Raw genomic sequence first — 25848 nt, forward strand, 5'->3', positions numbered from 1 at the left:
TTCCTCCTCCTCCTCCTCCTCCTCCTCCTCCTCCTTCTCTTCCTTCATCCCCAGCTTCACCGGACAGTTACCTTCTGCTATTAGATAAGTGGATCATTTTCATGTGCCTTGTTCCTCAAGTCTTTAGCTTACTCTGCTAAGAATGCTGGACACAACTAAGCAGGCAATTTTTGTTTCTTTCTCAGGGATCAGTTTTCCTAAACTCTTCTGTTTTATCCTCTTTACTCTCAGTACAAGAAGAATTCTTATGGTGTTCACCCTTACTACATGGGGCTGGAGGAAGATGGCAATGCCCATGGAGTCCTCCTGATGAACAGCAATGCCATGGGTAGGAAAATGCCTTCATCTGTTGTTATGTGTGCTGGTTTCTCTTCTATAATGTCATAACATAGTTGACATAGCTGTCTGTGATACAGCCTCTCAGGGAATACGTTTTTGTGATAACCACAAACAGGGAAACAACAGAATTGAATGGATTCATAATATTTTTAATCAGTTGGTGAAGCCAGCTACATAAATTGAATTAATTTGAAGCTGTGAGTCAGAATATTCATTTTAGGAGAATGAGGGTGTATAGATCATTTGTGTGATATATTTTAAAGTGGTAAATAGCCAAGAATCTGGAAAAGAATAGATACAAAACTGGAGCAATATGAGCACAATCTCTAGTGGAATTGACCGTCTTTGTGTCCACAGTAGTTTTGTCAGTATACTCTATTTGTAAAAATTGTCATCTCTGGGAACTTTGCAGGAAATATAAACGATGCTCACTGCACTGTTTTTTATATTTATGAATCATAATGAATTTGAGTGTATTTATAAAGATAAATTTGAAAAACACCATAGTAGCATGACAGGGTATCCCAAAATGGAAGCATGCTTGCATGGTTGGGGGACTTTCTGTTAGCTTCTTGTTCTGTGTGGGTTAACTGCAGAGTACCTGTTGTTAGTACACTACAGTATAAGAAAAAGTTAGTGAGGATTTCAGGCCTGATTCTTCCTCAATGTGAAGATTGTGCATTTAGACTGTCTTGTTTGTTTGTTTGTTTTTTTGTCTTTTTCAGATGTGACCTTCCAGCCCATGCCTGCCTTGACATACCGAACCATAGGGGGCATTCTGGACTTCTATGTGTTCTTGGGCCCAACTCCAGAGATTGTTACTCAACAATATACAGAGGTAGGAAGGAATTAATTTGATTCTGCAGCATATTCCTTACCCCAGATCCCATTTTATTCAGCACATTTTGTGTTCCAAAGCATGCATCCATTAGTGTTAACAGTCACATAATAACCATAATTGTTAGCTGTCTCTAAGACAGGAGTATTGTACAATAAAGAGCAAAAATCTTCATCCCTATAGCCATTGAATTTATACCTCCTTAACATATTATAGAAGAACAGACATGTTTTCACACAGACATTCTAGTAAGGCTAGTGATAATGCTGGAGATGGTTGGGGTGGTGATAATATTTATAGTAAGAGGGGATGGTAATCTGGATAGAAGTGATAGTAGTATTGCTAGAATTAGTAGTCTCACTGATTGAAGTAGTGATAGTGACGCTTGTGATGGTGCAGTTGTTGGAGATGAAGTGGGCAATGACTGGACTGGATTAAAAGTGATGTTGGAAATGACAGTGATGATACTGCTGAGGATGGTGGTTGTCTTTGTTGTGTTAGTAATGGTGTAAATGTCGAAATGAGGGCAGAATTGATGGTGATAATGGTTGTGATGGTGATCAGTGTATCGTGGTATCCATGACTGGGTTACAGTGGTGATGTTTAAGGTATTTTTAATGGCCATGATAGCAGTGATGATAAAGGTACTGATGCATGATGGGACAGAGTGGTGTGACATTGACTGTACAGTAACAAATACATGTGCAAAACTATTGCCACATACATGTCTGTAGGATCATGTCACATGTAATTCATTGTTTATAAAGATACTATGGGATAGATACTACCAACATCCCCCGTTTGACAATTAAGAAGCAAACACATAGGTAACTTCATTTTGTCCAATGTCACAATCTAGGAGGGTCCGGAAATTATACTCTGACCCTGGCAGCATGTGTGTGGTTGTTTTATTTATAAATTAGCCATGTAGGAATCAGAAGGAAACCTAAAGGAAAACTCCAGGCTATGAGTAGATTTCCTTAAGGAAATGGGACCTTCCTCTTTCAGGATTTAAGTTGGTAGATTGCGTAGCCCTTTACTACTTTATATGCAACCTCCATTGTGCTTCTTCTGTTTTCTAGTTGATTGGTCGGCCTGTGATGGTACCTTATTGGTCTCTGGGATTCCAGCTGTGTCGCTATGGATATGAGAATGATACTGAAATTGCCAACCTGTATGATGAGATGGTGGCTAAGCAGATTCCCTATGTACGTACATGTCATAGTATATGGTCTCTGTGACCTCATAGTGAACTCAAATATCTCTATATTATAATGTGTTGGATGAGTTCTGCAATGACACACTGCTTTACCACATGTCACAGTGTGTCTGTCTCCAACAAAATACCTTCTTAGTGCACTCATGGTTCAGTGTGACAAGAAAGAACTAAGGCTGGACCAAGGCAGTTTCTGCTGTACCATGTTTCTACTCATTTTTTTTTTAAAGCATGACTTCAAGACTTCAAGACATTCAGTCATAATATTCTTCATAAGATTAAGAGATTTTTCTAATGGTATTTATGTCTAAAAAACGTTGACCCAAACCCAGTCAGCTATTTGTGGATACAGATTGTCTTCAGTTTCAAAACTGATAAAGCACTTTAGCACATCATTTGATTTGTTTCTTCTGGACCATTGCTTGCTCAATGCAGTAGACTTACAATGTGTTTATAGTGGAAAACACTGAACCTACCTTATTCTTTTCTTTTTATTAGATATTTTCTTTATTTACATTGCAATTTTTATCCCCTTTTCTCATCCCCCCCCAAAAAAAACCCACCCTATCACACCTCCTCCCCCTGCTCACTAATCCACTCACTCCTGCTCCTCTGTCCTGGTATTCCCCTACCCTGGGTCATCGAGCCTTCACAAGACCAAGGGCCTCTCCTCTCATTGTCCCACAAGGCCATCCTCTGTTACATATGCAGCTGGAGCCATGGGTCCCTCCATGTGTACTCTTTGGTTGGTGGTTTAGTCCCTCAGAGCTCCAAGGGGTACTGGTTGTGAACCTACCTTTTTCATTTGAGAACTTTGGATCCAATACTTTGAAGGGATACTGTAGATCACTATTACAACTTATTGAGTTGTACTTTTGTTTTTATTTTTCAGTGTTGTTCAACAGATGAGAAGTAGTGCCTCTAATAGCCCATATTACAAGAACTCTGATGGCTCTGAACACTGGCTATTATATGCTAACTACATGTTGTGTTTTGCATTACCGTGTAGTGCCTTTACAGTTCATATTGTATCAGGACTAGACAACTAACCTTATTTTCTCTGAAAAAGAACCATTGATTTCAATGGTAGCTTCCACGGGAACAGCACCACACTCACATCTTACATGTTCTGTTTTCATAGTACTTTCTTTTACAGTGTTTATATTTATTTTTTCTGTCACCTTTCCAGACATACACAAGCATCATCAACTATTTGTTGGTATGGTTGACTCAGAGTTTTTTCATTCTTGAGTAGATATTAGATGAAAACAATCATTGACTATCCTAAGATCCATATCTATATTATAGTATAAGTCTGGTTTGAAATGTTCAGAATCAAAGCTCTGGTGTCTGGACTGTCTCTAACAACAGCCACTGTTCTTTGTGTCATCCCAGGATGTGCAGTACTCAGACATTGACTACATGGAGAGGCAGCTGGACTTCAAGCTCAGCCCCAAGTTCTCTGGGTTTCCAGCCCTGATCAATCGCATGAAGGCCAATGGGATGCGGGTCATCCTCATTCTGGTTAGTCCTTGTATGAATGTGTGGCGGTGAGTGGGACAATGGATGGACTTGTGCAGCGGTCACCTTAGGCTGTCTGCCCTTTCTGTTCTAGGAGAGAAAAAGAAGTGTTATTAATCTAAGTGTATTTTGGGAGAGCCAGAGAAACTCTACAGTGCAAGTTGAACTGGGGACTTTCTTTTTTTTTTTCTAATGTATCCCCTTTTAATTTTCTGTCTTAATTTTTCCACTTGCCCTGTTCTCTGACTGCAGGATCCAGCCATTTCTGGCAATGAGACACAGCCCTACCCAGCCTTCACCCAGGGTGTGGAGAATGACGTCTTCATCAGATATCCCAATAATGGAGGCATTGTCTGGGGAAAGGTATGGGCTATGTGATGACCCAGCAAGACTCACCCTGGGCCAGAGTCATTATTAGTGCTTTTCTGGAATGTTGATTTTGTGTTCCTTATGTTTGGTTTCTGATCTTATGGTTTTCATTTTTTTTCAGTGCATATCAGTAGATATTCTTAAGGTCTTTGTGGAACCCATTCTTCTTTAGAGTAATCCTGTTTGACTACTGTGACATAAGACTTATAGTTCCCTAAGACGTTATTTATTATGTCCAGTACATTGCTGTTAAATTTTTTCTCTTCATAGGTCTGGCCTGATTACCCTAATATCACTGTGGACTCCTCTCTAGACTGGGACATTCAAGTGGAGGTAAAAGGCCCCTTGTGGATGCTGGATGTTGTCAGGGTTGCCAGGAAACTAGATACTAGATGTATATAGTTGCTAGGATACTAGATGTGTATACACTTAGGACAGAGACATTCAAGTAGGAATAACTTAGGAACAACTGTAAATGGATGAGGTAGTTTGGGGGATGCTCCTTGGAGAAGGCAAGGGGGTAGTGGGGGTAGGAATTTGTAAGGGTGGGACTGTGAGGAGGAGAAGAAGGAGTCTAGACCCAAGTGAAGAAGTTTTAAATTTAAGTTTTAACTGTCCAAAGCTCAGGATACCCTTGACCAGTCCATTCCATACAATAAGAATGATTTCTAAATGCTGGGAAGGCATATCATTTGTACTTATACACCTTTACTGTAAATATTCTTTAATAAGTCAAGAATATTGCATTACACATGTTCTATTCAGATGTATAACTGTGGGGGTATAAGAATTCGTTGAGTTCAGTTTAGTAAGTGCTCACTTCCTGCATAACATATTCATTGATAGTAAGTGGATTGTATTTCCCTCTGGCAGCGATACCGAGCTTATGTGGCCTTCCCAGACTTTTTCCGTGATTCTACTGCCCTCTGGTGGAAGAAGGAGATTAAAGAACTCCACAGCAACTCACAGGATCAAGCAAAGAGCTTGAAGTTTGATGGCCTATGGATTGTAAGTGTGTCTGTGTGTGTACGCGTGAGCTTGCATGTGTGTGTGTGTGTGTGTGTGCATTTGTTTCCACATGTGGATCCTTGGCATTGGGCGAGGTAATAATAATTTCCAGAAAAAGTTTAGACACAGCCAAGTGCCAATCATCCAATCAAACTTAGAATTGCCCTCAATGTAGTACCAAGGAACTTGTCTAAAGTTTCTGCTGTTAAACTTCAATAACAACTAATGGATATTGTTTAAAACATTTTTTTGTATTAAGGTGGAAAATAATAAACGATCTAGCCAGTCATATTGAGGTTAGTTGCTCTTCCTAGTTTGTACTTCCCTGGTGGATTATGGTCCTCTCTGGGTAGGATCTACAGAGAAGAGATTGCTGGATATTAAGTGTGTAACTATTTCTTTGTTCCCGAATTGAGAAGATTTAAGTATCTTTAAAAATAAGTCACAAGTTTGCTATTTGTAGGATATGAATGAACCTTCCAGCTTTGTGAATGGGGCAGTTCCTTCTGGCTGCAGTGATGCTACTCTGAACCACCCTCCCTACATGCCACGTAAGGACCTTGGGCCCTCACACTTGCACAGTAGCTAGAAAAAGATGAGCCCAGCATGCTAGGGGAACCCTGATCACCAAGGCACATCTCCACCATTATTTTTGTGCCTGAGACAAGCTTATTGTTTTATCTAATGGGAGATGTTTGAAAAATTTCTTTAATTTCTCCAGAAATCCTCTGACTATGATAATATCTCTGTGCTGTCAGAACTTAGAGAACTTTTTTTTTTTTTTACCAATATGTATTAAACAAGGAGCCCATGAACTTTGGAATTATTCACATCTATTGCTTAGCTCCATATACTACATTTTTCTGAGTTATGTAACCTTACAGAGACATTACCAAATTAAAATTTCTACACTGTGAGAGGCAGATCACGCTACCCCCTCACAGTAATATGATAAGAAAATATGAAATGACTTGTGCGTTAAAAATGATGGGACTGAAAGGAAAGTCCAGCAGTTAAGACTGAGTACCATTCTAACAGCAGACTCAAACTCACTGGTAACTCCACTCCAGAGTTTCACATGCAATCTTCTGGCCTCAGCAGGCATCATCATCATCATCATCCTTCTCTCTCTCTCTCTCTCTCTCTCTCTCTCTCTCTCTCTCTCTCTCTCACACACACACACACACACACNACACACACACACACACACACACACTCACTCACACACTCACTCACACACACACACTACACACACACACACACACACACACACACACACTGAAATAAAAGTAAATCTTTCAAGTGTTCTTATATCTGGACCTGCCACGTAGTGAATATTTGACAACATGAGCTCTTCCCTCACCTCTATTTTCCTTATTGAATTTGATTCTGAAAATCAGTTACTGTGTTACTTAGAGAGGACTATTCTTCTCATGACCCTGGGAAGGGAACCTGGAACCAGATAGAGGCCATTCGTCTTAATATATCCTAAAAAGCAGTTAAGGATTGAGAGTCAAGAGTGATATTCACTGACTTTCATCATTTCCCTCAGACGTTGAAGGCAGAGACAGGGGCCTGAGCAGCAAGACGCTGTGCATGGAGAGTGAGCACATTCTTCCAGATGGCTCCCGGGTGCGGCACTATGATGTACACAGCCTGTACGGGTGGTCCCAGACCAGACCCACCTATGAGTGAGTGACCATTCTCTGGTTGATGGAATGTGTAGGAGGCAGTGGTTGTGGGTTTATCTTCCCTAATTTGTCCTTCATTTTCCATACTATGGACTGAAAAATAACTTACCTGTAACTTTGTAGAGATTTACGATTAAAGTTGGGATGTAAGATTAAAAAAAATGTACCATCACATCTGTGGGAAGCAGTAGGGTTGAGGACACACTCATATGGGGGTGCTAGGTTATTAAACAACATAGCATGTGTAGTAGCAAGAAGCCTCTTCAGTTAGAAGTGACAAAACAGGAAAGGGTGAGGATAAAACTTCCCTCCTTTATCTCAGAATCAAATAATCTTTTTAGGTGTTTGCTATTTTATTTTTGTCTGTTTCTTAATCATCCTGGACATTTTCATAAAATAGTCAATCCTTATTTAATTGAAAAACACCATGTTTTGTATATTACATGTATATTACCAATTATTTTATGGGAAACTTGGAATTTCTGTTTCCTCCTCAAATATAGAAATCTAAGCATTGGATAAGTAACTTATAACCATTATTGTCCGAGGTTTGGTGACAACCTCTGTGTTCATCACATGAGATTTTGTGGTGATTGTTTTTGTTTTTGTGTTCTGTTTTGGTTTTGTAAACAATGAAAGGCATGGAAAGGAATCCCTGCATTATTATCCCCATCACTAGCCAAACCCTCCCGAATCTCTTCTCCAGCTTCCCTCCAAGGATGCAGTAAATATTTGACACCATTCTTTAAGCACATGGTTTTGATAGGGAGGCTCTATTTCCTTTTCCCCAGCCTTTCTTCAATATACCACCTTGTGTCCCAACCAGAGCTATGCAGGAGGTGACAGGAGAGAGAGGGATCGTCATCACACGCTCCACATTCCCCTCTTCTGGACGCTGGGGAGGACACTGGCTGGGAGACAACACAGCTGCCTGGGACCAGCTGGGGAAATCCATCATTGGTGTGTGGGTGTTCCCAGGGACTTCTGCAGACAGGGGTGGGAGTAAGATCCTTGGTGAAGGGGGAGAAGGGTGCAGAGAATGTCCTGTGCTGACCCTGCTGCATCTCTCATTGCAGGCATGATGGATTTCAGCCTCTTCGGCATATCCTATGTAAGTGTCCTTTACATGCTCTTCCTCCTTAGGAAGGTAGCAGTGTCTCTTAGAAAGCACCAAGAGCTGACTTTGTTCCATGTTGTTTCAGACTGGGTCAGACATCTGTGGGTTCTTTAATGATGCTGAGTATGAGATGTGTGTTCGCTGGATGCAGCTGGGTGCCTTTTATCCCTTCTCCAGGAACCACAACACCATCGGAACCAAGGTAGGACATCAGCTTCACCTATACTATGTCACTGAAATTGTCACCTTAGTTTCTTTGGATATTCCTGCTGTCTGTTTTCCCTGAGACATCTTCAAAGCCACTAAGTCCTCTTATTATAAACTGTATTCTTCAATACTATTTTTGTTGACTTTTTGGTTAGAAACTCTTTTCCATTGTATTTCATGAAAAATATTTTTAGTTTTTTTTAATTTTCTGAGAGAATCTTGATGACTTTTCTCATTCTAATTATTATTATTCTAGAAGTATTATCCTTAATTTTCTTTAGTATAAGACACTTTAGTGTTGTAATATGCAGTTCCAATAAGCCTTGGGTGACTTTGAATTCTTAAGTGTCTGGGTGGGTTTTGAACACTTTCCTCATTCTGCTTTAGAGACAAGACCCTGTATCCTGGGATAAAAACTTTGAGGATATTTCCAGGAGTGTGCTGGAGACCAGATACACCCTGTTGCCATATCTCTACACCTTGATGTACAAGGCCCACAAGGAGGGCAGCACAGTTGTGCGGCCTCTTCTCCATGAGTAAGTGTCCAGCAGGAATCCTGTTGTACAGTGAGCAATTTACTTATCATGTCAGATAGAAGTGGATCCAAACAATATTTCACATTGAGGCAACAAGCCAACTTTTGTATGAATGCTCATGACAGAGTATCTTTATTCCTTTTTTGACTACAGTGTCATAAGTAACACTTGTGTTGGGTGTAAGGCATTTACTGAACTCAGGAAAGGAAACCACTGAGCCCAAGATTTCTTTCTCTTGCGGCCCTACAAAGACTTCTGTTTGGTGTAGGAGTTTAGATATGTGGCCCTTGACCAGAGCATGCTTGTATATTATAAGTGGATATTCTAGGGAGAGATGGCAGGAAAAGCTGCTTCTTTGCATTACAGTGTAGAAATGGAAGATGCTTTGTAGCAGATACTGTGTATCTGAAGTTTGGAGAATATGCCCTGTGGGATATTGCTTCTATTTAATCCTTATCAGTCTCATGATGTATAAGGAAGGTAGAGGGTGTAAGTGGATTTGGGGTTTAAACTGGAGCACTACTTCAGGAACCTGCTCTGAGGTCACACTGGGGTCAGATTGGTGCCTTCATTTCTGCTTTTAGGTTTCTGGCAGACCGGGAAACCTGGAACATAGACAAACAGTTTCTGCTGGGACCAGCCTTCCTAGTCAGCCCTGTGCTGGAGCCTGTGAGTATGGAGACCCTAGGGGTTAAGAATTCCACGAATGGGCTGGATGACTGGAATGACGTGGGGTTTGGAGAGAGGGGATCTTGAGAGATGGTTTCGCACTCTACATTTTCATCTTCTGATCCTTCTGAGCTAGATTCCACATATGGTTGTTCTGCCTTTATGGCTTTAATGCCAGCCTAACAATTCTAGCTTCAGGACAGTCAGGAAGAGGAATAACCTTGTCAAGTATTTAAGAATACAATCATTTTCTGTGAGCTGAGCTCAAGCAGAGAGGGTAAAGTGCAGAAAATGTAAACATTTCTTATTTTCTGTCATTCTTAACTAAAATTAACTGGAGAACCAATTGCAGTAGTATTGTTTTTCTTATCTTTTTTCTCTTTAATTAGTTCCCCATTTTTGAGGCTAAAATATAATTACACTCTTATACCCTACCTCTGTGTCATCTATTGATACTTGTTAGTTTTCCCCTTCATTCTGCACATGGTCTTGAAGCTAGAAATTAAGCTATTTGTTCTGTGTATAGTGCTTTTTCTTTAAATAAAACGAGTAGATAATTAATACATCCTGCATCTTTTTGAGCCTGAGTAATTTTCTTCTGCGCTATAGTCAACAGTTCCTTGTTGTTTCTTTACGGGGGAGATGAAAATATCTATAAGAGAATGGTGATTATTATTTTCAGAAGTCCTGTAATCCAAGGGGCATTGTGAAAGCACCTATTTTTTTGTATGCTAATTTATGCGTCATTTTTGTCCCCATAAGATAGATGATGTAATTTTGTCTAAATGTGTTAGCCTTAATATCATTTTAACTCCTTCCCAGTGTATAGTGGTCACTGTGTCTTAGATAGCTGAGTCCTCTGCCCACACTTTCTTTGTATTTTATTTCAGAATGCCAGAAATGTCACTGCATATTTCCCTAAAGCTCAGTGGTATGATTATTACACGGTAAGTTTTTCCTTATATTTATATAATCCAGTAGCATACAGAGTGTCTGGATATGATAGAGATAGCCACCTTGTGTGGTCTTGATTGACCACTTTACCTTTGTGGCTTGATTTCATATCTTCTGAGCATGACCAGCTACCCTTCATGTAAGCCCTCTGAAAGGACACACAGAGCATCTCACTGGTGCCAGGCTTGCTAGGAATCTTCTATATATTTGAGTCTATAGCTATGTGTTAATATCATTACAGTGTAGAGACACCAGTACATTCTTGAAATCATGCTTCAGGATTAATTTTTGTTTATAGAGGTTCTTAATTGTAGAGATCTTTTCCTCTTTGCATTTTATTACATGCAAACTCTCTGAAGCTGGAGACTTGGCCCAATGTAGGGAGATGCTAGCATATAGGCCTAGTGACTGGAATTTGATTGAGAGTTTTCTTGTGGCTCCATGCCCCAGTGTAGGGGAATGCCAGGAAAAAGAAGTAGGAGTGGGTGGGTAGGTGAGCAGGGGAAGGGGGAGAAGATAGGGAGTTTTAGGAAGGGAAACCAGGAAAAGAGAAAATATTTGAAATGTAAATAAAGAAAATATCTAATAAAAAAGTTTTCTTCTGATCTATAAAATAAATAAATTAAGTCAATGTCTGTAGTTTGTAAATTTAAGAAGAATTGCTCTGTGTTACCACTAAAGATCAATAGTTATGAGACATGTATAAATATATAAAACACATAGGCACATATGGTGCAGGACTTGGATGTTCTGAGCACGTTCATGTAAACAGCCAACAGAAGCTCTCTATGATGCATGTCTGGGGCAAGCTAAGAGTGCAGCTGAAAGGGTTGATCTCCTCTAACAAAGTCCTCTCACCACGGTATGAGGAGAAGAAAGTATCAGGCAGACAAAAATCAGAGAATGTGCCAGCAACTTGTGTCACAACCCAAGTGGATTGCGGCGGGATTGGGTACAGGATGGATGAGGAAGAACACAATGAATTTCTTCCTCCTCTCTATTCTGGGAGCACCTAGTCACTCCTTCATGTTCTTTGGTATTGGCTAGTTCTGCCTTTAGGGTAAGGATGCTCTAGGAGTTTATTAGTAGTTAACAGTTTAAATGACTCTCATATTACCTTCATTTGAGTGTATCTGTTGCCTGCCTTATACCCTAGTCATGAGACCTTATGGGTATGTTGGAGGTGTCTGATATAGGGCGTAGACTAGTTTTAAAAAGGGATAATCCGAGGACACCTAATTTAAGACAGTCCTGAGAACATACGCCATCTTTAAGTTTGTATCCTAGGCTGCTTGCTAGCTTGTTCTAGTGCTGACCCTGCCCAGGTAAATGTGTTTTGTTGAGCACTAGGTGTAGGAATATGAATACATAGCGTTACGAAGCATAGCACGAGTAGCTAATGTTTGCTTGCCTTAAGGACTGGCACATAAGTAAATGATCTCAGGTGCTACATTTTAAAAGTGAAGAATGAAGGTTACTGAGGAAAAGTTTCCTGGATTGGCGAATTTCACTAATGGTGCTAAAATTAAAGGGAGTTGCAGATAAAGCGGAAGTAATTGACATGACCTTCAAAGACAAAGGTGAATTGAGCAAGCCCTACAGAGAAAAAAAACAATGTATGTCTCTTATTTTTATATTTTTAATGTTGTACCAGAACACAGCTAGATGCAATCTATATGAATACTCACCTGTGAAGTAACAGTGTTCAAATACTTAGCAGGGGACAATTGCAATGTCTCCTGGTCAATGTAGGATGGACTACTGGGGCTGCTAGTGCCTTCTAGTAAACAGATACCAACACTGCTGCTCTATATCCAAAAGCCATTCTTGTGAAGGCAGCCTCACAAAAAAGAATTATCTATCACTAGGTATCAATGGAACCAACATCAAGGAGAAGGATGCCCTGCTGTGTCTGAGGTAGTGGAGAAAGGTTTAAGGTCATGCATCAGGAGCAGTGTCAGGCTGTATCTCACACAAGAGAGACAAGATAAAAGTATGAATGAGAGAAGAAAACTTGGGTAGATTCTGATTGTGATTTGTAAGCAGTCCTAGTTACTAGTTGTTTCCTAAGAAGCAGGAGTCAGAAATGTTAGTTACCTGGTAGATGCATGAGAAAGAATGAGAAGTAATGGCCAATCAGTGGCCTCTCGGTGAGAGAAAAGGTCTAATTTTTCCCCGAAGAGAATGTTTCAGGGGCCAAGAAGAGTAGCAACATTTTCCAAGGTCCCCTCCCTAACTTGGAATCAGTGTAGAGTAAGATTTTTTTGGGATCCACATGAGACCCTCATGAAGCCTGTTGTAACCCTCCCAGTGTTTTCCTGTGTCCCCCAATGGCCTGGCATTTTCACAGGAACTTATTTATTTATATAGCAAAGGCTGCCCCCTCTCTATGTCATCCTTTCATAGAGGCCTTTACCTCTTCATCCTCCTTTCCTCTTCTCTTCCCCTTCTAGTATGAGAGGGTAGGAACACCCTGTATATCCCCCCACCTTGGCACATCAGGTCTGCAGGATTAGGCTCATTCTCTAACACTGAGGTTAGACAAGGCAGCCCTGTTGGGGAGCAGATTCCACAGTCAGACCACAGCTTTAGGGACAACCTCCTTCCAGTTTTGGGGGTGAGCCACATGGAGACTGTGCTGCACATCTGCTACAGATGCGCCAGGGGCCTCGGTCCAGCCCATGCATGTTCTTTGATTGGTGGTTCAGTCTATGAGAGCTCCCAGGGATCCAGGTTAGTTGACTCAGTTGGTCTTTCTATGGAGTCACAGAATCTTAAACTTTAAATGCAGCAGCTTCAACACAGCAGAGGGGAACAAAGTATGATAATGACCTCTGTTGAATGGTGGTGAGCAGTTGGCTTGTGCAGGGTCTGCTTGGGTGCACTCTTCAGGGAGGTTGTGCATCCTTTCCCTCATCATCTCTTCTCCTGCCCCAGGGTGCAGACATTAATTCAACCGGTTGGACGACCTTGTCAGCCCCTCTTGAGCACATCAATCTTCATGTCCGAGGGGGTTACATCTTGCCATGGCAACAACCTGCCCTGAACACCAACTTAAGGTGAGTGATGGCAGAGGGGCTCAGTTTTGCATACTGGGTGAGCTCATTGCTTTGTGATGGAAAGCCACATTTACATCATTCCTGATGCTAAAGGTCAAAGTAGTTTTCTAAATATGCTTTTTTCTGCTCTCTGTGCATTGTGCTTTCCACAACTGGGCATTTTGTCCACATCTGTTGACAGGGTGTGCTAAAGCAGCAGGTGGCGTGTAGTAAAGAAGGATGGTTCTGCCTGCCCTCTATCTCTGTCTGTGTGTATCTCTCTCCCTCTTTAGTGTGTGTGTGTGTGCATGCAGATGAATGTTGACCCTCTGTCCTTGGATTTTTCCTGTCCTCCTGAGGATCTGTGGACTGAGAGCTAGATCCTGGTTGAGTTTAAGAGAACTTCTTCTCTGTTCCACTTTAAACCCTTTCAGTTTTCAGGACTCTGACAGCTCTGATGGTGGTCAGCCTCCCAGCTTTTCTGAGGGCTGTTGCAATTTTAGTTCTGAGACCTCACATCTTGAGAAAACTGCACTCGGTTGGTTCCTCTCCTGCCCTGCTCAGACTGTCTGTCCCATGCTCACTGCTCTTGACCCCCTAGTTCTCATTTCTGGATTAGCATTTCTGATCTGTTCTTCTAAAGCTTTTGTTTTTTACCTTTACTCCCACCCCACTCAGCCCTTTCTTTGTGGTGAGTCAAAATAAGGGTTCAAGAATACAAACTCAAGTGTCCAGTATATCACTTTTGCTTTATAACATTTTTGGTTCAAAACTGTAGCCTAAACTTCTACTGAAGAGTTCCACATTGAAGACAATGTTTTACTGAAAGAATTATTGTATTTATTAATAACAGACAAGGACTTGTTACAAGAGTGTAACCTATCTGTTTCTTTGACTATTTCCTATTGCTTTAGCTATCTAAGTTGTAGATTTTTAACTAAAGCTATATAATCCAATGCTGACTTGTTTTTTCTTCTCTTTTCAGTTTGAGGCTATTCTGTACACTCATATCAATTTACCTTGTAAAAACAAAAGTTTTATTTTTTTCCATCCTTGAAATCTGAAATCCTTCATTAGTGAAGAGACCATAATATAAAGTCTATATCAGTTGCTGTATATTAAATATGCTTTCTGTGCTAAGGAAATTTTTACTCAGAAACAGATAAGATATGGCTCGCCTACATAATGGTACCTCTGTATTGTGAGTGAAGACACTTTCTCATATAGGGATGCCACAGCACCTCTGTCTGAGACTCTTCCCTATTCTCACAGTCCGCATTCCTTATGGCAATGCAGCCATAGCATTCATCATAGCTGATGTAGTGATTTTGATGCTCATGTACTGGGTTCCTGTCTGGATATTTGTTGTTGAGGTTTGGGATATTTCTAACTGTGACAGCAATACTGGAGAAAGTATCTTCTAGAATTCTTGCCTCTGTCTCTGAAGGAAATGGGTATCTGGGACTAGTACCTTTATGTACTTGAAATTTGGTGTCCATAATAGAGCTCTAAGGATTTGTTTCTTGTGTAAATCTTGGTCCCCACAGCCGGAAGAAACCTCTTGGTCTTCTCATTGCTCTGGATGAGAACAAAGAAGCAAGAGGAGAGATGTTCTGGGATGATGGGCAGTCAAAGGGTGAGTGTCTTAAGAGGGTAGGCCAATGTAGATCTGCACCGGACTCTGTCCCTTTACTCCTGCTGGTCATCCAGCTGTGGATGAAATCTTACCAGGCGTCCTCGTAGCAGATTTCAGAGAAAACATTTGCTTTTGGTTGTACTGGTCAGAGGCCATGATGGATGAACCACCAATAGAGGGAGAACATCTCTCTGTATTTGTCTCTCTATCTCTTGTCTCACTTTCTGAATTCTCTCTTTGGTCAGTAATGTTTAAAAGTCTCACTTTATTTTTACAAAACACATTTACATAACTATTCCTTTAATTTGCCTCCACTGTAAATATTTTCCTCCCCATGTCCTTTGGGGGAAACTGTTAATGATATTAAAGGCATAGTCACGTCAGGGGATGCAGCAAGCACACACATCCTGATTATGGGCATCTTATGTGTGTCAGCACATTTCCTTCCTTCCTTCCTTCCTTCCTTCCTTCCTTCCTTCCTTCCTTCCTTCCTTCCTTCCTTCCTTCCTTCCTTCCTTCCTTCTCTCTTCTCCTCCATTCTGCCTTTCTTTCCTTAGTCTCCACTACATGAACAATTCTTATGACTCTCACTAGATCATTGCCTTGGGAGCACTGCAAAGGATACTTTCATGGTTATAGAATTAGCAAGAAAACAAATATGTGGCCTTGCAAACTATGTACTCATATAGGCATTGTGTCATGATTACAACAAAATTAATTGATACTTCCATAACCAGTAATGGCAGTATTGGCTCTCTAGAACTTGTTCTTTTCATGGTTCATAGTCTTTGAACAGAATTCACCAATTTACCCCTCTACCTGCCCCTGGGAATTACTGTTTCTGCTTCTGTTTATGAGCTCAACTACTTAGCCCCAATATAAAGGGTCTATGCATTGCTTCTCTTTTGTTGTCTCACCTACTTCTCCTAGTGGGATATGATCCAGATTAATCTCTGCTTTCACAATGAAGAACTTCCCTCTGTTTAATACTAATGACTATATTGTTGTGTACATGCACTTTAATTATTCTCATTCATCTGCTGATAGATATGTTTGTTGTTTCACATTATGGATATTTTGAAAAAATCAAAACAGACTTAACATAAAACTGTTTTTCTCCATTGATTTATTTATTCATGTTACATCCTGATCAAAATCCCCTCCCTGCTCTCCTCCCAAGTTGACCTTCAAAAATACCTTCCTTCTTTACCCCCTTCCATTATCCTCAGAGAAGGTTTCACCTTCTCTGATGTGTAGCCTTGTGCACCATCCCACCCTGGGATCTCTAGTCCCAGCACGACTAAACATATTCTTTCCCACTGAGGCCTGGCAAGGCTGTCCAGCTGGGGGAGCAGGATAAAATGGCAGGCAACAGAGTGAGAGACAGACCCTGATCCAATTGTTAGGGGACCCACAAAAGGTCAAGTTTCATGTCTGCTATAAATGAGTAAGAGGCTAAGTCTAACCCCTGCAGGCTCTTTGGTTGGTTGTTGTGTCTGGAAACCACTACAGGCCCAATTTGTTGACTCTGTAGGTCTTCTTAGGGTGTCCTTAACCCCTTTCACTCACTCAATCCTATCCACCACTCTTTCACAAGACTCCCTGAGCTCTACCTGATATTTGGTTGTGACTCTCTGCATCACTTTTCCTCAACTAATGGATGAAGTCTCTCAGGAGACAGTTATTCTAGGCTTCTGTCTGCAAAATAGCAGAGTATTATTAATAGTGTCAGAGGTTGGGATAGGTCTTAAGTTGGGGCAGTCATTGCTTGGCCATGCCCTCACTCTTTACACCATCTTTATTCCTGCACATCTTGTAGACAGGACAAATTTTGGGTTGAAGATTTGTGAGTGGTTGATGCCCCCTTCCCTCCACTAGAAGTACTGCCTGGCTATAGGAGCTTTCTGTAATCTCAGCTTCTAGGAGTCTCAGTTAGGGTCACCGCAATAGACTCCTAGAAGCTTTGCCCATTCCAGGTTTTTAACTAGTCCCAAAGATGCCCCTCACTTATGTCTGTTCTTTCTCCCAGCCCTCTCCCACTCCCTAAACCTGATCATCATCTCTGTTCACCTCCTTACCCCTCTTTCTACTCAGTTCCCTCCCTCCCTCCATCTCCAATGTATTTAATATTCTCTTTCTGGGTGAAATTCAAGCATCATTCTTGAACCCTCCTTATTACTTAGTTTCTTTGGGTCTGTGGTTTTTAGCATGGTTATTCTGTACTTTAGGCTAATGTTTACTTAGAGTACTTACAATGTGTGCCTTTCTGGGTCTGGGTTACCTAACTCAGGATGATATTTTTCTAGTTTGGTACATTTTTTCCTGCAAATTCCATTATGTATTGTTCTTATTAGCTGAATAGTGTTCCATTGCATAAATATATCCCACATTTTCTTAATCCATTTTTCAATTGAGGGAGATCTAGGTTGTTTCCAGTTTCTGGCTATTACAAATAAAGCTGCTATGAACATAGTTGAGCAAGTCTCCTTTTGGTATAATGATATATTTTGGCATTATATAACCAAGAGTGGTATAGCTGGGTTTTGGGGTAGAACTATTTCCAATTTTCTGAGAAACCACCAACTTAACTTCCAACGTGGTTGTACAAGTTTGCACTACCAACAGCAATGGAGGAGTGTTCCCATTTCTCCACATCTTTCCCAGCATGTGCGGTCTTGTGAGTTTTTGATCTTAGTTATTCTGATATACAATATGGGTACATTATGAATTATCAGAGTTTTGATTTGCATTTACCTGATGACTAAGAATTTTGAACAGTTCTTTAAATGCTTCTCAGCGATTAGAGATTACCTTGGTGAGAGTTTTGTTTTAGTTCTGTTCCCCATTTTTTAACTGGGTAATTTGGTTTGTTGGTGTCTAATTTACTGAATATATGTTGAATATTTGTCCTCTAAAACTCTTAGGAAGGAATATAGGGTAAAGTTTCTTTCACAATGATCATACTATTTTGATTTTAAATATGACACCAAAAACAAAGACAACAAATCTTAAGGTAGATTTACATAGCCATTATGTAGCACAGCATAGACACTTCTTTACATGTTGAAAATAAAACTTCTGCATAGCACAGAATTCCCATGTCTAGACATGTACCACCCCAAAGAAATGAAAACAGTGTGTCACAGATACTCGGCCCCTCGTATTCACTGTGGCAATATCTAGCAAATATCCAGAAGTAACCAAAGTGTATATAGATGAAAGAGGAAAGAAGTGTGATCCACAGATCTGGTCAAGTGCTCATCCATCAGGAAAAGAACAATTAATCAGTTTTAAGGAGAATAAGATGAAACTTGTCTTCGTTAGTCACCAGGACCATCTGACATCTCTTTCTTCTTTCAGACACTGTGGCCAAAAACATTTACCTTTTCAGTGAATTTTCTGTTACCCAAGTGAGTAACATATTGTGAATAATGTGTGGAATATGTATGAAAATGACTGTGAATGTTCTGTATTTATAATTTAGTTATCAATATTTACCATGGGTAAATAATTGCTATTTATGTCTTAATTCCTAATAATTATATTGACTTTGCTATCAATAAAGGGCAGTAGTAATAATAATACCAGCTTGTTTTATAAAAAATTCTGTAAATTGTCTGACTATTCCCACATTCTCAGTTGGCTTATGAAGATAAGTTTGCATCTCCACCAACATGCAGCAACAGGGAAGTTGAGAGTTTTTCAGAGCAGCTCGAGGATATGGTCAAGGATTGGAGGCCTAGGGAATCTATGTGTTCATAATTTGTTCATAACTATGCATGCTATGTTTCAGAACCATTTGGATGTGACAATTTCAAGTCCAAACTATAAGGATCCCAATAACCTAGAATTCCAGGAAATTAAAATCTTTGGAACACAGGAATTCCGCAATGTTAGAGTGAAACAGAATGGGACTCTCCTTCAAATGTCTCCTCAAGTCTCTTACAATCCAAACCTGAAGGTAAGAATTGCTTTTGTGAGGAGGCTTTCCACAAACCTCCATGGGGTCATGATGTTACTTCTTGCTAAGGTCATATGAGCTGCTGAAGGACCATAGCACCTCTGAGGCCAGGTGAGGAGGTTAGAATATTGGAGAAGGAAGGTTAAAAACAGAGATGTTGAAGCCAACATGGCTCCTGGTTCTCTTCTCACTTTGTGTTTGGTTTTCTCTAACTGGGTTTGGAGACAGGATCCAAGGAAAGACTCTGAAAGTTGATGGCTTGTGCTCTAATGTGAAAGTAGAGATAGGGATCCTATAAGTAAAAGTTTATAGGCTTTTATCTATTTAATTTGTTAACTTTCACCTATGTTCCTTTCCTTTTGTTATGCTTTTTAAAGACATAGCCTATGTTTTTTTTAATCATATGAATTTGTACAGAATATTTTTTTTCTTTTGGAAAAGAAGCTAATAGTGTTAAACTAACTTAGATGATAATTAGAAAATGGTATTCTCCAGATGTAATGGGATCCACTCTTTTTGTATGGCTTGTCTTCCATTCTTCTACTTCCTCAGTCCTGTGGGGAACCTTTCCCAAGTCAATTCTGATGGCTTCTCCTGAGGCTCCTCATTGAAGTGGAGCTGCTAGATCAACAATGTTTGAGGATCTTTCAAATTTGGAGAAACTAGTCAACTGAAATTTTGTTAAATGGTATATTGATCACATTTGACATTTTGTCATTTACAATACATGAAGAGGATAAATACAGTATACAGTCACAAATAAAGGACTATGTGGTTGGTTGTGTCTATGGCAAAATGTAAGACAGCTGAAAGATACATATGTGAATACAGGCTCTGTATTTGATAGAAATTAGGTCACTTAACCATATTACCAAAGTTAATTTTTATTGTTTGAGTTTGGGTAGTGAGAGATACAATTCATATAACGTGAAAATATGTGAAAGTATTAATAAGGAGTGCAAATCAGCATTTGTAGGATATCTGCTTTGGTCTTAATTGATGTCTAAAGCTTAGTAGAATAGTTGAGACCAGCTTTATGGAAAAGGCATAGAATGAACATGACCTTTAACGATAGAGTTTCATGGAGATGGAGTGCTGATTTGGCAGGTAATAGAACTGGCTGCTCTTCCTGAGGACCCAGTTTGATTATCAGCATCTACATGTCAGCTTTCAAACATTCGTAATTCCAGTTCCATAGGATCAATGCCACAGATGGCCTCCATGTGTACTGCCCACATATAATGTAGAGACAAGCATGCAGGCAAATCCCCTCCATTTACATAAAGTAAGTTTGAATCCATCAGGTTTATGTGATAAGAAGTCTGAGATGGTAAGCAGATTGAAAGTTATTCTGTTGCCTTCTGTAATTACAAGTTCAATGGTGAAATGTTTTTGGCATGGGTTTAGAGTTTGAACTTTCTCAGAACTAAGTTCTATGTTGTCTGGTGACTGGAAGTAGCTGCTTGGATTTGGTCACAAATACTCTTATTCTAGGAAAGAAGGAGAGAAAAAGAAAAAAAAGAATAGAAGAGAAAAGAAAAAGAAAAGAAAGGAAATGATAGAAAAGAATAAGGCTGAGGTAAAGTTGAAGGGACAAGTCCTTCTGTCAAGACAGTCCCTCGTCCAGCAAATGAACTCAAATTTACTTAATTTTTGGCCAGGTATATCCTACCATCGTTATAATTTTGGCTTTTTAATTGGTAGAATCTGTAACCTAACCTTAAATACCAAGAAAGTAGAACACATTTTATGCAGAGAAGATGGATAGTAATATGTTTTAGAAAGGTCCTTGTTTTCCTAGAGAGCCATTGTCCTGGTAATACACTCTGTTGAGCAGTCAGAGTAATATCAAAGGGCTTATAGTCTTACATTATCAGTCTGTAACACCATACTTGCCATAGGATGTTGGAGATGGAAGTTTATATGATATTTTTCACTCCCCAATCTTACACTTAATTGGTAAATCTGAGATCTAGGAATTGGGGTACTTTGTGTACGATTCCAGATCCAAGCCACATTACTTATATCGCTCTATTTTCTAGAAACTCCACACCAACTGGATCATGTTTTGGGTAGTCTATGAACATAATTATTTTTAACAATTGAATAGTGGTCAAGTGGTCCATGGAGGGAAAGAAAAATGGTTGATCATAACAGGCTTTCCTTAGTCTATCTCTTTCGATAATGAAAAATAGGAGTTATTGACAGAATAGTTGTAATTTCCTTTAACACTGACACACTAAGCACATATACATTTGTGCCCTCATACACTATAGTGTGTTGTTTAAAATATTAAAATCAGGGCATAAGGATATAGTAAGAATAACATTTATACTTAATTTCCATAAAAAGATTCAGGTCTTGTAAGGCTTTTGTACTGAGGATGAATTTCCATTCTTGCAGGTTGCTACCATCACAAATATCCATCTCAGGCTGGGAGAAGCGTACACGGTTGAGTGGGGCTTCTTCACAAGGGACGAGGAAAGGATAGATTGCTATCCAGATGAGCATGGTGCTTCTGAGGCAAACTGCACTGCCCGTGGCTGCATCTGGGAGGTAACTGTGCTGAAGATGTTCGTGTAAACTGAAAACCCTTAAAATACAATTTACAAGGTCTTATCACAGCCCTGTACCCATGGGTTTATTCAAATCCACAGAAAGGCTCCATATAAACATCATCGAGGTTGAGGAGTGGGGTGGGTAAGAGTGGGATGTATTTCCTATTATACTCTCTCCAGCAGAGCAGGGATTTAAATTCATGCTTATCTAAATGTTACAGACAGGAACAAAAGTACATATGGCTTTCTCCCCAGATAATTTGTCTCTTCTAGCTCTGTTTGATAACTCCATATCCCTGCTGATATAGGATGCTGACTTTCTTTCCAGAAATCCAACACTATTGGGGTCCCTCCTTGCTACTTTGCTCATGAGCTGTACTCAGTCAGCAATGTTCAGTACGACTCACATGGGGCCACAGCTGACATCTCCTTGAAGGCTTCAACTTATAGCAATGCCTTCCCCTCTACACCTGTGAATAAACTGAAACTGAAAGTGACCTACCACAAGAACGAAATGCTGCAATTTAAGGTAAACACAGAGTATGCTATCAGGTATGGACAGGGCCTCTCCAGTTCCAGTTTCCTTTGCTACTTTGTTTTACATTTTCTGAACAAAAAGTTTCATTTTCATAGCAAAATCATGTAGACTATCATTTGAATAATAAGATCAATTAGATGACCAATGCAATAGAGAGACTCTCCTAATTTCAAATTGAGAAAATAACTGTGTCTAAGGAAAATTGTTGTGAGAGAACACATGGAGAGGAAGTAGATGAGGCTAGTAGGAAGATAGGAGAGTTATGGCTGAGTTTGTTTTGGAATAAGAAAGGATATGGGAACAGTGGGTGTAGTTGAAACCTTGAGATCATCTTGCTCATTCCTATAAACTATAAGAGGGAGATGCCCACGGAATCACTACCATGTTGCTAAATTGCATTTGTGTCTGTGGATGGTAGTCATGTTAGCTGAAATGAGAAAACTGAGCAGATTTGTGATTGAAAATATAAGAGGAGGAAAAAGATTTTGAGTAAAACAATTGGAGACATCTTTGAAATACTCTTGAAATGGGTTTCCTTGCATGGTTTAATTAAATCAAGGGAGTAGGGATTGACTAGCTATCCTGTTGTTAATTTCCTTATTAGATTGTGAGCTGCTCCTAGACAGGGATTTGTCTTCAATCATGGTGGTATTGGAATCCCACACAGGCTGCTAGATAGTGAGGTGTCAAATGCTCGCCTAAATGAGCCTTCAGAATCTGAGCTCCATCTGGACTTGAGCTCTGTGTCTTCCACTGTAACTTGTTTTATATGTGTGGTTTCATCAGAATGAAGTTGATTGGCTGTCTAGCCTCAAGTCCTCCCCACTAACCATTTAGTTGTAGAATAGTTCTGTCCACCGTGCTTCTGTCTTTCTGAGCAGATGTTAACACTCTGAATCTTTGCTTTTGTTGTTTCTTTAGCAGAACTCTTTGCTCTCAATTTTGTGCTTGGTTTCCTGCTGCAAAGATTTTAAGATTCATCCTGAATTTCTTCTGTGAAATCACCTTAGTGCCCTGCAAGCATTTCTTTCCCTGTAATCACTAAGTCCTTTTGCAGGGCTGATGTTAGCTCGTATCCTTCAGGTATGCTGAGTTCTTCTTTTTTAAGAATATAAGGATTTCTGTGCTTTGCATGCCAATAACCATGGCATATTCAGTCCCTATCCCTACTATTTACTATTACACCAACAACAGAATTTTTACCCTTAATTACTCAGCATATATTAAAATTTCAGCACTCTTTTTTAATCCTAAAAACATTTTTGGTTTTAAGTCCCTAATTTACATGCCCATATATTTTGTACTCTCACATACAAAATACATATCACATATTTATAAATCCAACACACATGTCAGAATGAATTTTTATCTTAACTACAATGTTGAAATAGATGAAAAGTTCTAGAGCCCAGAACATGATACCTGATGCAGATCAAGTTATTAGATTAGAGATTGTACCCAGTAGATCGATTAAGCTCTGGATTGTGAAGTTACAAAAGGCAAAATATACAAGATTTAGTCTCTGTCAAACATGCTAAGAATATGCTAATTTATTAATCTCTAGATTACTATGCTTGTGTAAAGTGTTGTTTTAAAATGACAGATAACTGTGAATATTAACACTATAAATGCCATACTCTGACAGATTTATATGTTATGCAGTGATCAGTTCAGTATACTTAGGATATCTGGTCTTTCAATCCTCTAATATTTTGTAAGGTAGGAATTCAAAATCTTCCTATGACATTTTGAATTGTATGGTACAATATTGTTAATTAATTTCACTGTCAGTATGCTAGAAAAGCATAATGTAATGGCATATGTGTCTTTACATAAAATTATTTCTTCTGGCCTAGATTTATGATCCCAACAACAGTCGATATGAAGTCCCAGTCCCTCTGAACATTCCCAGTGCTCCATCCAGCACCAATGAAAGCCGTCTGTATGATGTCCTCATCAAGGACAATCCATTTGGAATTCAAGTTCGCCGAAAGAGCACAGGGACTGTAATGTAAGGGGTTCTGAGTCTATGTTACTGCTGTTCTAAATAATTTTCACCAGCTCCATTGTCCTTAAAGATATCTCGCTCAAAGCATCATACTGCCTACATTCAGATCCATGATGTATCAGTTACTGTCCATGGCTGTGATAAGAAAAAACAAAACAAACATTACCAAGAGAACCTACAAAAGAGTTTATTTGAGTTTGTGGTATCAGAGAGTTAGACTGTATGATGGTGAAATTGAGGCAGGAAGACATGGCAGCAGAAATGTTGAGAGTTAATATCTTCAACTGTAAAAAGAAAAGAGAAAGCAAACAGGGAAAGGTATTCATCTTGATCTCCCAAAGCCTGTCTTCAGTAACATACTTCTTCCAGTAAGACCACACCTCCCAGTAGTCCACAAATACTGACTCACTGGGGACCAAGTATTACAATACCTGAAACTTTGAAAGTGGATATCTCATTCTAACTACCACAAATAAGGAAATGTGTTCTACTCTTAGAGTAAATCTTTTTTAAAAAAATTTTTATTAGGTATTTTCCTCATTTACATTTTCAGTGCTATCCCAAAAGTCCCCCATACCGTCCCCCTCCACTCCCCTACCCACCCACTCCCACTTCTTGGCCCTGGCGTTCCCCTGTACTGAGGTATATAATATTTGCAAGACCAATGGGCCTCTCTTTCCACTGATGGCCGACTAGGCCATCTTCTGATACATATGCAGTTAGAGACACGAGCTCTGGGGTACTGGTTAGTTCATATTGTTGTTCCACCTATAAGGTTGCAGATCCCTTTAGCTCCTTGGGTACTTTCTCTACTCTAAGAGTGATTGCTGATGCAATTAGAGGTTTGCAGGTATTCAATGAACATGTATTGACTTAATTCCTTTTATGCACTACATGTTGTTCTGGATATTGTGTTTCTAGACATGTGTGCTATTTCTTCTAAATTTTAAATTATTCCATGAAGAGGAATTTGACACTGCTTTGCTAGGAAAATAAGGAAAATCCCATTATGTGCTGATTCAGAGGCTGTGATCTGAGTTTGTCTGTCTGAGGAAGAGGTGACGTGTGAAATAAAACCTGGGTTATATCTTCCACAGAGATTTCTTGAAAAAGGAAAATTAGTGATAGAATGATATAAATCAGGAGCTTGAGGGAATTTATCAATTATTGTAGAGAGATCTCCCTGAGGTAAGTAAAAGAATGAAGGAGGAAGATTAAGCCTGGACTCTAGGTGGGCTTTAGAGCTGGAATAGCTCTGGAGTCTCCATGGGAGTCTCTCATGAGAAGTGAGTAGCAGGAAAGAAAGACTGTGAGGTGGTGTGAAGTGCTCATATCGCAGGCCTGGATACATGTAGAAAGTGAGCCCTTAGGGATCAAGAGCTGAAGGCATGGGGAGTTTGATGTAGGAGGGTGATAAAGTGAGTGGTTTGCTCCTGTGGACAATCTGAAAGGGACATGATGATGTAGTGTAAAAGAAAAAGTAGGGGCGATTGAGAATGTTGCCAGGCATAATTGTGGTTATTTTAATCTTTGAGATGTGCATGTTTTATTTGGAAGGGTCTATAGTACTGATGGGTGAAAATAAAGAACTCTGTTGCAAACCACTAGGAAGCTGATCTTATCTTTTTTTTTTTTTTTTTTTTT

The 25848-nt window shown here is 39.7% G+C and overlaps 1 protein-coding gene across 6 annotated transcripts in view; it reads left to right on the forward strand.

Moving 5' to 3' along the window:
• Positions 1–25848, forward strand: part of Mgam (maltase-glucoamylase) — a 125163-nt gene that overhangs the window by 48742 nt on the left and 50573 nt on the right. For all 6 annotated transcript variants that reach the window (XR_003836916.1, XM_029478336.1, XM_029478335.1 and 3 more), the window contains 22 exons: positions 232–328; positions 1065–1177; positions 2260–2385; positions 3789–3917; positions 4167–4277; positions 4554–4616; positions 5157–5291; positions 5755–5842; positions 6844–6982; positions 7809–7942; positions 8059–8093; positions 8185–8301; positions 8694–8842; positions 9427–9511; positions 10402–10458; positions 13403–13524; positions 15051–15139; positions 18500–18549; positions 18933–19100; positions 21504–21656; positions 21987–22187; positions 24053–24207. Coding sequence is in view for 5 of the 6 variants with exons in the window: in XM_029478336.1 (XP_029334196.1) it covers positions 232–328; positions 1065–1177; positions 2260–2385; positions 3789–3917; positions 4167–4277; positions 4554–4616; positions 5157–5291; positions 5755–5842; positions 6844–6982; positions 7809–7942; positions 8059–8093; positions 8185–8301; positions 8694–8842; positions 9427–9511; positions 10402–10458; positions 13403–13524; positions 15051–15139; positions 18500–18549; positions 18933–19100; positions 21504–21656; positions 21987–22187; positions 24053–24207 (2516 nt within the window). In the remaining variant the exon portion in view is untranslated. The remainder of the gene's footprint in view (positions 1–231; positions 329–1064; positions 1178–2259; positions 2386–3788; positions 3918–4166; positions 4278–4553; positions 4617–5156; positions 5292–5754; positions 5843–6843; positions 6983–7808; positions 7943–8058; positions 8094–8184; positions 8302–8693; positions 8843–9426; positions 9512–10401; positions 10459–13402; positions 13525–15050; positions 15140–18499; positions 18550–18932; positions 19101–21503; positions 21657–21986; positions 22188–24052; positions 24208–25848) is intronic.

This window comes from Mus caroli, chromosome 6, assembly GCF_900094665.2.
Source record: "Mus caroli chromosome 6, CAROLI_EIJ_v1.1, whole genome shotgun sequence".
NCBI classification, from domain to species: Eukaryota; Metazoa; Chordata; class Mammalia; order Rodentia; family Muridae; genus Mus; species Mus caroli.